The sequence below is a fragment of the Aethalodelphis obliquidens genome, unplaced genomic scaffold (assembly GCF_003676395.1).
Source record: "Aethalodelphis obliquidens isolate GAN/ISIS:26980383/991018 unplaced genomic scaffold, ASM367639v1 scaffold29, whole genome shotgun sequence".
Lineage (NCBI taxonomy): Eukaryota > Metazoa > Chordata > Mammalia > Artiodactyla > Delphinidae > Aethalodelphis > Aethalodelphis obliquidens.
In genome coordinates this window covers 12273441-12286566 of record NW_020837973.1, presented here as the reverse complement: position 1 = coordinate 12286566, position 13126 = coordinate 12273441, and the positions used below count along the sequence as shown (strand labels likewise).

General features: G+C 45.7%; 1 protein-coding gene across 5 annotated transcripts in view; it reads right to left on the bottom strand.

Moving 5' to 3' along the window:
* OTULIN (OTU deubiquitinase with linear linkage specificity) overlaps positions 1-13126 on the bottom strand; it is a 32340-nt gene that overhangs the window by 18143 nt on the left and 1071 nt on the right. For 3 of the 5 annotated variants that reach the window (XM_027125343.1, XM_027125345.1, XM_027125341.1), the window contains exons 2-3: positions 5673-5749; positions 489-583 (exon numbers count right to left, since the gene is read on the bottom strand). In XM_027125343.1, the coding sequence (XP_026981144.1) occupies positions 489-583; positions 5673-5749 (172 nt within the window). The other 2 variants (XM_027125342.1, XM_027125346.1) reach the window with 2 other exon arrangements.

Below are 13126 nucleotides of genomic sequence, written 5' to 3'. Positions count from 1 at the left end.
GGTGCCAGAAAGGTTGGGGACTGCTGCCCTAAATAAAAGAAGTAGTTCCAGATCCCTCTGCTTAGAAGGTACAGGAGAGTCCAGGCCCCTAGAACTGGAGGACATGGAAAGAAAGCTGAGTGGGGACAGCAGATGCATGACGTCTGCGCCTTTTACCTCACCAGGCCAGAAGGGCAGTGTTCCCAAATGACCCCAAGAGGACAACCAATGGCTGGCCCAACCCTGAACAGCACAGAGCCATTTATGTGTTTTCCAAAGAAATCAAGTTACTGAATAACTGATTATGATTCTATGTTAATACTGTGACTCCAAACAAGTCCCTTATCTTTGGAGCCTGTTTCCTCATCTCTAACGTTAGAACACCAATAATTACATAGTCTAGTGGCAGTTGTCATAACTAGCATCTAAAAATACAAAAGGACATATTAAATAATTACTTATGATAGACTATTGGAAAGACTCAAAATGCGTGCATCCAGGCATCATACCTTTTTCATACATGTTGCTTTTTGCGTATTTCCCCTCCATTCTTTTTTGCAATAGTCCATGATATCCATTTCAGGAGCTACACTTAATCTGGGCTCTGTTAAAGAATAAAAAAAAGGGGGGGTGGGGGGGTGGGGAGGGGGAAACAATGAAACAAAGCATCATCAGAATAATGGTACTGCTTTACCTGAGATTTCCTTTCTCGCTCACTGCGGTCCCCCAAAATCCAGAATTCCACTGCTGCCTACCACCTGGTCCAGACCTCCAGCACCTCGCTCCTAGGTGACCACTGAGGGCTCCCAGTGGGCCTCCCTGTCACCACACCCTACCAACCATTCTCCACACGGCAGCCAGAGGGGTGCATTTAAAACGTAAGTCAGATGCTACCCACCACCGCTGGGCTCCAAGGCCTCCCATCACACTCGACTCTACTCCCTCACTACCTACAAGGGCCTCGTGCCCGGGCCGCCCGCTGCCTTTCCGGCCTCAGCTCCCACCACTGCCCACGCTGACGGTTCCTGCCCTACCTGCGGGGCACCCGCTCCTCGCTCCCTGAAGGTCTCTGCTCACCTCTTGACGCTGATGCCCGATATCAAAATGCCACACACACACACCTTCACTCTATTCCCCTTACACGGTTTTGTTTTTCTTATTAGCACTGATCAACACCTGACATATTTCTTTTTCTGCACCCTGCCTTCCCCACCCCTACACACACCACACACACACCACACACACACACACACACACACACACACACGACAAAACATGAGCTCCCTGAGGGCAGGGGCTTTGTTTTGTTTCTCAGCTGTGCCCTCAGCACCTGTAACCACACGGACCCAGGTGCCCATGAATAATGTTCACATTAAATACGCAGCAGTCTAAGCTCTGAGAAGATACATCTAATGATTTGTAATTTGTTTTTTACATCTATTATACAAAGAGATAAGACCTCTATTACAAAAGTATATTTAATTGTCTCCATTTAGTTATATCCCGCCTTGATCCCAAAAGGCTATAAACTGTTGATAATCAGCCAGAAGTTAATGGAGCTCTCAACATCAGCTGAACCACAGACCTCGTCTGACTCTAATAACACATCCCCCCAAATTAAAAAATACAACTTATGATCAAACGATATAGTAAAAAAATGGCCTTTAAACTTCCTTGTTTAACCTGTGAGGTTTGAGATTTGATTTTGTGGCACGTGCGTATGCACACACACGCGTATGTCTGTTCTAGGAAGAAAGAGGTAAATTCCCAGGCATCTCTTGACTTCCTTTTTAAAATACTGAAGAAGTAAATGTTAGCAAAGAAATCGGGATATAAACACAGAAGTACCTTACAACATATCTACTCAGGAGGAAGCTGAACACAAAATAAAGATGTTATATTCAGCTCAATTCAATAAACACTTGCTGCGTGTCTAGTATGTGCCAAGCTTTGAGCTAGGAACGGGGGGTAAGAAGACGTTAAAGCCCCAGATTCTGTCCTGAATGTGTTTAGAGACTACTGAAGAAGAAAGGACCACAGGTACTCACCACACAGGGTGTGACAGATGAGGGATGACTGATGCAGGGGCCCAGGAGGAGCCCCTAATCCCTGTTTGCAGTTCAGGTAAACCAATTTTTTTGAAAAACAAAAAATGTAAGAACCGCCTGTTTTAAAAATCTCATGGTAAATCCTTTCACAAGGAAAACAAACCTTTTATACAAAAGGGAAAATAACACATATACAGATAACAGATACATTTATCTGTGGCATAAGTCAGGACTGGCTTAAAGGTGAAACAGACCCCAGAGCATAATACACGGAGACCACAAATACCACCGCTGCAGAGCCAACCCTCAAATACAAACCAGTCATTGTCTGAAGTCAATAAACACTGTTTGAGTGTCTTATCTAGTGGAGGGAAGATTTCCCTTTTATCGCCTTCCTACTCACCTCCCCACAAACCTTGAGGAACTACAAATGTCCAGAGCTGAGGACACTTAGCGGGGCACGTTCTGCCACGAGGCAGAGCATGCTTCCAGCTCAGGAAGGGCCTCCCGGGAAGAAGGTCCAGCCTTGCCACTCTCCTCACTTGCAGTCCTCTTCCTGTGTGCACCGAGACAGGACTCGGCCCCTGGTCAGGGAGGCAGGCCACACCCCAGGACTGAGGGGAGAAGGCAGAAGGCTCAGTGGGCTCAGAGGCCAAGCCGCAAGCCACAGCCCTGTGCTGAATCAGAGGTCCGCGGGACACAGCTGAGGGTGGAAAATGGATACTCACAAAGCACTAGCATCAAAATTATACTTTCAGTCCCATCCTGCCACCATTCTTTGGGAGGAGGACTCCAACAGCCACCGCATGCCATCCTCCAGGCTAGAAGCCGGAGACACAGGACAGGCAGTGCCTGACCTCGAGCGGTTTAAGTACACAACAGTTCCTTGCGTTGTTTAACTGCATCCAACACAGACTGATTACTGTTCCCAGGAAAGAACATTTCTAGTGGCAAAAAAACCCCACAAAGACAAACGCACAAAAAAAACACAAAGGGGGAAGCTGAAAATCAGAGTGGCAACCAGAAGCCAAATTAACCAAGAGGTTTGTTCCTTAACCACCATATGGTGACAAAGACAAGGATTCAGACTCTCAGAGGATGGGAAGTTAAAACTGAACCCCTCCAGAACGCTGGGGCTCTCAACTGAGAGGCTAGGGCAAGAATCGCAAACTTCTTCTCTGGTGGGCCAGAGAGTAAGTAACGTAGGCTTTGAGGGTGTCAAGTTTTCTCTCACAACTACTCAACTTTACTATGCATGAAAATCACCATGGGTGATGTGTAAACCAAGAAGTTCCAATAAAACTTTATTTACAAAACCAGGGGCCATGTCAAATTTGGCCAGGGAGCTATAGTTTGCTGACCCCTGCCTGGACAAGGTGAAAAAAAGCTTTTCACTAACAAAGAGAGAGCATAAAAAAACTCTCTGCCTTGGCCTGGGCTCTGACTCGGAGAGAGAGGAAGCCTCCGCTGAGAATTCATAACCACGGGCCGGCTCTCACACAGGGCCAGGGTGTGACTTCACACTAGCTGCAAGACCCTGGAAGCTCAAACCCAGAAATTAACCTAACGTGGCCCAAGGCAGGTGACTCCCTGGGTGCCTGGCAGAAACAAGGCCAAATCCTCTCACACTCAAGACAGGCTGCATATACTCTACACAGACACACGAAAGCTGAGCTTAGAATTCAAACCCTGAAGAAACAAGAAATAAGGAAAAATAGCAACTGGCATAATTAGGCCTGCCAGGATTTTCAGATAATGGGATTATCAGGCCTGAAAGTGTACGCTCAAAATGCTTAAAGGAAGGAATAAAAACATGAGCAAAGAGCAATACACTATCAAAAAAAAGACCAAGCAAATTCAGAGGGGAAATAGAACTTTTCCAAAAAAGAAAGAAAAAGAAAATATTCCCGAAGGAACTGTCCTGAATGCAACAGAGGCTGAAAGTCAGAAAACATTTGAAAGGGTGTGTGACAGAGGGACCTGGATGACTGAATGAAAGCTAGCAAACACCTCATTAGAGCTATGAAAGGAATAAGTAGAGAGAATAGGAAAAAGGCAATATTCAGAAAGATAGTGGCTGAGAATTCTCCTGAACTGATGAAAACTAGCCATCCTCAGATTCAAAAAGTAAAAAAAAAAAATCCCAAGCAAAATGTTTAAAAGAAAAAAAAAAATCCATACTTAAGAAACCTCAAGGAGAAACTGTAGGACACTGAAGACAAAGAGAAGACAGAGAAAGACAGATTTCCAAGGATCGGACTGACTGCAGTACTTTCAACTACAAGAGAAACCAGAAGACAATGCAATAAAATCATCAAGAAAATAAGAAAAAACAAAAATTCATCTGGGGTTATTCAAGAAAAGTAAAATAAAGAAATTTTTATACGGACAGAGCTTCCCACCAGAGGCACTTCTACAGGATGTTACTGCGGGAAGGGCCATGAACCCAGGAGGACTGAGATTCAGGGTATAAAGGGATCCATTCTGACCTCAGACTAAAGCTGGACAAGGCCTCAGACAAGGTCCCCTGAAAAGCCAGAGCACCTGCACAGGCCTTCCCTGGGGGGCAGAGGAGAATTCCAACAGAGAGCCTGCAGAGTGAGCGAGAAAGCAAGGGGCCCCTGCACACACAGCAGGAATAAACCATGGCTGAAGAAGCACTTTCTCCTCAGGAATATGACTGCTAAGGACTGAATCCGAGGTGAACTGTGTGCAACTGCAGCAGAAGATTCGAGCATCCTCTGAAGGTTATGGGGGACCATAACATCTCCCTTGGCTACCACAGTGAAGAGTTCCACCAACTCCTTGTGAGGAAGACTCAAAAATTATCATCGAAGACCCCACTTTGTATCTTTTGTTCCTAATTACACGTATAATGCTTTGCTAACCATACGACAAACAGGAGCTAGTTCTTCAACCAGAACACACACATCACACAAGTGGTGCACAAGAAAGTGCCCCCTGTGAACCATCTGTGGCATACCCCCAACTCGGAGCATCTCCACTGGGCTCCCGCACGAGGCTAGCAGGGAAGGAAGGGGGCACTTCTCCACACACAGCCCCGCCGGCCGTGCCCCCAGCAGAGGCTCAGCCTTGCAGCCGTGGGTCCACGGGCCCTGGTGGGGCGAGCAGAGCAGGCACGACTGAGCAGAAGCATGGACACAAGATCATGAAATGACAGGAGAATTAGTGCTCTCAGTTCCATGACCGTTCTTCCTTATCAGTTAATCAAATTCATGTGGCCTTCTGCACGCAAAGACCCGGAGAGCAGGCTTCTCAGTAAGTCCTTCCACTTGAAATGAAAAATGCCCTTCAAACCCAAACTCTCCCTCTAAGAATATCAGCAAGTCAAGAACTGAGAGAGAGTGGTGTCAAGAGATTAAACAAAGCCTCAGGGGTGCAAAAACCATATGAATGTAAAGAACACAGGGGAAGTATTTGCATTAAAACTGTAAAACCTCAGGAAACAGTATTCCCCAAACATACCTCAGCAAAATGAATAATCCAATACAGATAAGACCACACGCACACGCATGTTTCCTAGGAAGTACATCTCAATATTTCATGGAAATGGATATACCGATGTAACTGCATTTTCTACTATAAACAGTAGGAACTCTATAAAGAAAACAATTCCAAACATACCTGATGACCCTCTTTCATGTATAAGTAATTCTTTCTCCTTTTCTATTTCATCCGCCGCACGATACATGTCCTCCTCGCTGAAATCATACCAAGTTAGACATTTCAAAAATTTGTTGCACTGACAAGTTCCCTCTTATCACAACATGCAACTGCTGAAAAAATTTATGACACGCAAAGTTTAACTTTTTCACATTACATGATGACAGTCTGATAAAATATGGGTCTTTTATCTTAGACTTATGTTTCTAGCATTCCAATTCAGTTTTTTACTTTAAATGAGACATTCTACACCACTCCACTGGCTGCATGGCTCTGAGGCCATTTTAAATGTAACGTCTTTAATGCCTCACGTATGTGAGCATCTTAGCGTGCATCTTATCAGTGAAGCCATGCCATGCTGGAGATGGTGCTAATAAAAGTATACAGGAGTGCAGGCCAAGTGCCAACTTTAGTATGTCACAAGCAAATTTTACAAGAGCTACTCTAAAAACAAGGATAGGAGATTTACAAGTCTCCAGAGCTACAAAACCTCCCTCAGGCCCCTCCTGGTCCCTGAGGCCCACACGCAAGCAGCCACCCTCCTTCTGCCGAGCACATCCCTGGCACCCCGCATACTTTCACTGGGACTTAGCACAACAGCTCCCAAAAGAGTCTCTAGGCTCCTTCAGTGAGCTAACAAGAACCTACTACGTCCTAGAAAGGGAGAAGACCCCACTGGGTGCCAGACAAGGATGAAAAACGGGACTTCTGAGTTTTAAGATGCCTCGTTTTCCCCTCAAGATACACCACAACGTGACAATGATGGGAAAGAGAAGTGCCAACTCTATCTTTGCTGAAACCACAAGACATGTGAAAGCCCAAACCGTCCAAAAGTGGAAGAAGGGGTAGGAAGGGACGGAGGACGGGGTAAGCCTCGAGGCTAGTGGAGGGGCACCTGCTGGAAGGGAAGACCAGTACACCCTGCAGGGCCCCAGTAAGGCTCAGGAACTGGAGGTGCCAAGTGCTTCAGATGGTATAGGAGACACCCAGGGCTGAACACAAGGAAACTGGCTGGTGTACACATCAGGAGAGATCAGACCCCCAATTCCCAGTACTCCCTCCCCATGACAGCACACCCCCACTCCTCACACAAGACAGGAGGCTCCAGGCACCCTGGACATTGGACACAGGACAGAGGAGTTACTAAGGAACCGGGTGAGCGACTCGAGAGACGTACTCACACCCTGGATTCCCTCAGCCCCCCAGCTCCGCGTGCATCAGCCCAGCCGGAGGAAAGGGGACCAAGTGAGAGGGAACAAGAGACAGAAGAAGGGCCGCTGAGACAGAGACTGAGCTGGGCACTAACATACCCTCCACCCCTCTGAAACCCTTCAATGGCTCCCATATAAGCAAGGAAGTCTAAATCTGGACCCGTCCCACCACTCTAGCTTGTATTCTGTGATTGCCCTACACACACCCACACTTCTGTCCAAACACCTGACCGACTCTAGCCTGTGCTTTCATACCTGTGATCGGCTCCATCCATGGCCCGGCACGAATGGCTTACCACCTACCACCTCAGGGCACATGCCGTGTGGGTGGCCTCGCTGGGGGTGCCATGGCTGGAGTCACCCAGGGTTCAACCACTCCTCACTAGCCATACGTATAACCATGCAACTCAAGTGACCACACTTCTCACCACCTAAATGTATCCACCTGTAAAAAGGACAGTAAGGGCTCCCCTGGTGGCGCAGTGGTTGAGAGTCCGCCTGCCGATACAGGGGACACGGGTTCGTGCCCCGGTCCGGGAGGATCCCACATGCCGCGGAGCAGCTGGGCCCGTGAGCCATGGCCGCTGAGCCTGCACGTCCGGAGCCTGTGCTCCGCAACGGGAGAGGCCACAACGGTGAGAGGCCCACGTACCGCAAAAAAAAAAAAAAAAAAAAAAAAAGGACAGTAAGAGCGCTCACCTCAAGAGACTGCTGTGAAAACAGACGCATAAATACTCAGCACTCAAAAACGTTAGCTAGCCTTATTAATTTTCATGCTACATCCATTCGTGTAGAGTAGTAGTAAGATCATTTCTTATTCCTTTCTTCCTTTTCTTCTCTCCACGTAAAGGTGATGGGGCGTGTGTGCCTGTCTTTTTTAACGTTGTGAGGTTGAGGGGACATACTAGGGAAAAGGTACTTTCCATGTGCTCTAACCCCAGTGAGATTTCAAGTAACAGGTGTGATGTCACCCATGGAGCCCGTGCCAGGGTTAAAAGCAAACAGAAACCAGACTCGCAGGGACTATACATCAAATGCTTAAAATAAAAAGTGACTAAATGTGTTAAGGTCTTTTTTCAATAGTTTAATGTTATCCTTTGGCCTCCTTCCTAGCGTTATCAAATAGGAGAGAAATTCTGATCCTATAAAACAGGCATGTAAGTGAATCATTTTCACAGTATCATTATCAGAAGCATGTCTTTGGGGAAGCCACTTCCCTAATCTTGGCCTCAGTTTTCTCATCTTCAAAACAAGAAGACCAGACAAGACCTAAATGATCTACATGGTTCCTCTTCCAGTTCTTAGTTCTAACAGACTATGAATCTATTCGCACGTCAAGCCAATTCTGTGGCTACGGGCAGGCATATTCACATGCACTCGTCTCCTTCCTTTCTAATCTACAAAATAAACAAAGTGCAATGGCAACACCAGTGCCCAGAGGAGGTTCTCTAAACAAGCATCTCTCTGCACAGCCACAAATACAAATTCCTCCAAAGACCAACAGGAAAGGGACGCAAAGGAGACTAAATGCAAAAGGAAGACAGAGCAGAAAGGGAGATTACTGGTAATAGAAATGCAGTGACTCAAGAGATACAAAAGAAGTAAGGCAGAAATTGAGGAATGGGAGGCCTGGGGTATATTCAAATTACTGTAGCCACACTAGATTTCATTCAGATTCCCTGCACAAACGTTTGCCAGCTTCCATGGCCACCAAGGACATGTGGCCAAGGACATTTGCTAACTTGCCAAGGCCACCAGGGAAACGATAATATGGCTTTTAAAAGCCACTGTTATCTCCTTGGAGAGAAGATAAGTTAGAAGTTCAAGCAATAAAGCTCAATCAATATGATCAGAAAATAAGACATTTAACAGCCAAAATGAAATATTCATCCAACATAAGGACCATCAACTGGAAAGTGAGAGAGATATATGAAAGCAAGAAAAATTAAAATAATTTTATTTAAGAAAATACTTCACTCAATAAACTTCTGCTTTAACTTTTTTAAGTATCAAAATATTAAAGCTGAAAATAACAACAAAAAGAAATTATATTTAAAGTTGGGAATCTGAAATAGCTAGAAGTTTAAATTTTTGTCATGGGAAGGGAAGACAGTGAAACAATGCAAGGAAAGGGGATATATGATAAGATAAAATCCTTGATGCTGACCAGTTTCAGAAATTGGGCAATCTTTTGTGTGTGTCAAGTTGGGGTAGGGATGAGGCGTGTCCACCATTTAGCACAAAGAGGCCACTGAAGTCCACAGGCTCAAATGATCACCACAGCAAAAAGTTTCCTTCTAGAAAACATACCCATCACTAGAAAAGTAGTAAAGAAAAGTAGGAGTCTTGGGCTTCCCTGGTGGCGCAGTAGTTGAAAGTCCGCCTGCCGATGCAGGGGACACGGGTTCGTGCCCCGGTCCAGGAAGATCCCACATGCCGCGGAGCGGCTGGGCCCGTGAGCCATGGCCGCTGAGCCTGCGCGTCCGGAGCCTGTGCTCCACAACGGGAGAGGCCGCAACAGTGAGAGGCCTGCGTACCGCAAAAAAAAAAAAAAAGAAAGAAAAAAAAGAAAAGTAAAAGTCTTAAATCTGACTTGATTTCTTGCGGACCCTGGCATGTGAGTCATACTCAAGTACACAGTCAAGTTAAATTTTAAAACCAAAATGCTAATAATTTCTACTTAGAAAATTATTAGTTTAGTACCATAATGTTACTTTAAAGTATTTTCGAGCTCCCATTTTCTCTCAGAGATGAATTATTTTACTCTCAATATTAAGGCAATATACACCATTGAGTAGGTTACATGACATTGTCTACTAAATTATTATTATTCCTCTTGCTCTTTTCAAAGACCTGGATAACAATAAATGTTTGAAAACTTAATTTTAAAGTGCTTACTACATGTAGACAAAATTACACTACTCCCCAAAACAAAAGCTATAAGCGAAAAACACAGGGCTCAGTGAAGCAGAAGACATTTCTGTGAAGCCAGTTTTTCAATTTCTGATACAAGTAAACACATGATATGAAAAAGTGAATTCTAACATATATGCAAAGCTAACAAGACAGCACTTTAATCACTCACCGTTATGAACATTTGCACTAAGCTTCCCTTAGTTATCTAAAAAAGCTAAACTGAGTATGACTCTGTTCAGCTCTCTGGACTTGAACGCAGCAGTTCATGCTTAACTTGGCCTGTCCTAGAAGACTAATGGCCCAGGCAGTGTTGCTGAAAGTGTCAACCACTGTGACACCACGCACCATCCCACACAGGCACAGGAAAAGCAAAGACCACTCAACCCAGCCTTTCTCCACCTCTTAGCGGTTGTAGAGATGAGTGAACAACACATCAAATGTGGGAAAGTCCCGGCACCCAGGCTGAAATTCCACCTCCGATCTGCAAGTGGACTTTCCATGACTGGCTCGGGCTATTCCACGTGACTTCCAGAGGAGTCTGGGGACAACCAAGACACCCTCAACAAGCAGGTTTCTCAGATGCATCCCAGCTCTGAAGCAGGTTCTACATCCAGGAGGGGGAAGGGGCAGGAGGGAGTCGCTGTTACCCCATCAAAGACAGCCACCCCACTCCCCCGGGCTGCTAAGGTGGGTGGGAAAACACATTCGCACAATAGCACATTTAGCAACACCCGAGGACAATGGCTTCACAGTCTGTTGTTCACAGCCCTTCTGAGAATCCACAGCTTTCCTCAGAACCTCAGTCCAGAAAAACATAAATACACTCATGATTTTGCCTTCCACTTCAGAGGGGTACACAGACACATCATGTTCCCCCCTACACACAGCCAGCCTGTGGACCCCAGATTCAAACCCTGTCCCACCGTCAGGCAGACAGAGAAGGACCACAGAGTAGTCTCACTTCTCAATTCCCTAAGCATGTCTAGCCTGGCCACCAACCATGTCCCAGGACCATCCTGGTCCTCAAGGACTGTAGTACTAGCTTAGCTAAGAGGAAGAAGTGACATAGCATAAGTTTCAACTGTATGGGTCAGGTGAGCAGGGGATGGAGTATAGGAGACCTGCTGATAGGAGGGAGGTAATGTCCAAACAAGTCAACTGAACCTGGTCTGACCTAATACTTCCTCAAAAGGGACACTGAATCATCTTGTGAGCCATCCCTAGGGCCTGTCCAAGGGATGTCAGCCAACCACAGCTCTCAAGCGAACTAAGAAAAAGGAAAGAAAGGAAAGGAAGTAAAGAGATTTAGGAAGTAGCTTATCCATATGATTTTTATATCTTTCTTCCCCACTATTTCTCTCCCTTGCAAAACACAGTGAGCTTGGTCACAAGGAATTTGTGTCCTACAGTACAGCCTGTAGGAAATGAGCCATCCCTTCCCCTACCCTTCACTGCACCTCTCAGAGTCACAGCCCGGATGTACAATATAATGGCTACAAAAGTTGGGCTGTGATCTGTATTCATAATTTCTATCCACTGAATGAATTAAAATGACTCTGCAGGGTATCTCAAAACATCTGCATTTTATGGTGTTTCATATTTCCAGATGCAAATATTTTACTCAATTCCTGTGCAGGTCAAACCTAACTTTCTGGGTGGAAAGAAGGGATTTGGCTCCAATGACAGAACAGCACAAGATTCAAAAACTATTTTAGGACCTAGTTCAGGCATTATTACACAATTTATTTATATCTACACTCAACTATTAGGCTGCATATATCATCATGTAAGAACTGATGTGCACACATTATACTGCAAACTATGTAATGGCAATGTTTATATGCTGCAGTACAGTTTCTCTAGCCCTTAAGAAAATATCAGAGTGCAATGAGAAGTAGCCCCACTGCCCGTATAATAAACAAGGAAGCCCAGAACGTAAGATACGACGTTCAGAAGCTGATATTTGAAGTTATCTTCACCTCCTTTCCCTGGCTCCCCCTTGCTCTCTTATGAGAGTTAAAAGAGAATGAGATCATCAAAGACAACAAAAATAGGAAGAAAAAGAAATTAAGCTAGTAAATAAACGGCAAATTGGAATATTTATTCCAGAAAAAAAAAAGTGAAGTCTGCATGATTATATGTCATGGCCCTCTACCTAGTTTTGCTGAGAAAGCCAGAAAGACATGGGGGGAGGTCCCCACCCAGGCATCAGGGAACCTGGCCCTGAAACCTACTCCCTGCGCCTTCCTGGCCAAGCTGCACCTATCAAATCTGCAACTCAGTTTCCTAACCGATAAAATGACAAACCTAGGCTGGGTTGTTGACATTCCCTTCAGCTCCACGCCCATAATTCTACTGACAGTAGAGAGAAGAGGCACCTGTGCCACAAAACCTTTTCGTCAGGGAAGAGTGTTCCTTTTGCACCATGACCCATTTCCCCAGGTGCTCAGACTCTGGGAACCACATCCAGCAGAAAAGCTTGCCAAATAACTCTGTGTATTTGGGGGACTGTGGTTCGGACTTCAAAGTTTCTGCATCTCCCAGGAGGGCACGACACAGCTGAGGCTGAGAAACAGCATCTGAGGGCCAGGGCCGCTAGGTGGGGAGCACAGCTGAGACCACCGGGGCCTAAGTGCGGCAGCAGCAGTCAGCCTGGAAGCCGCAGGCAGGAACCAGCACGGGCTGGGAAGGGGCAGAGGCAAAGACCACCCCCATGCGCACCCGAACTTCACCCGCTGCAGAGTCTTAGGTAGGGCTCAAACCCAGGGAGCAAAACTGCAGCCACATCTGCTCACATGGGCCTGCACAGTGGTTTCAATTAAAAAATAAAAGGCTACTATTTAAAAATCAGGGGAATTCCCTTGAAGTCCAGTGGTGACAATCTCTGGCGGGGGAACTAAGATCCTGCAAGCCGTGTGGCACAGACAAAAAATTTTAAAAAATAAAAGTGAAACACCTGGATGTAATTTAAAAATAAAATAAAAATCAGGACATTTCAAACAAAAGTCAGAATATCTGGAATCTTCTATAGGCTGGAACTTAGTGGACCCTGTCCCCATAGGACTCAGCTCTCCAGGAACCCATGTGACACCTGCCTAGCTCCTGGGGGCAGGAGTTTGAGACCTCCTGCTCTAAATCTTAACCCATTAAGTGTGGATAATACCATCCCAAGGGGCTTGGGTGCTCAAGGAGAAGGTCAAAGCCCACGATAAAGAGCCATGCAAGCGAGAATTATTGTAATACATTATCTGCAATAACAGTTCCCCCAGGACCCCTTTTTAGGAAATG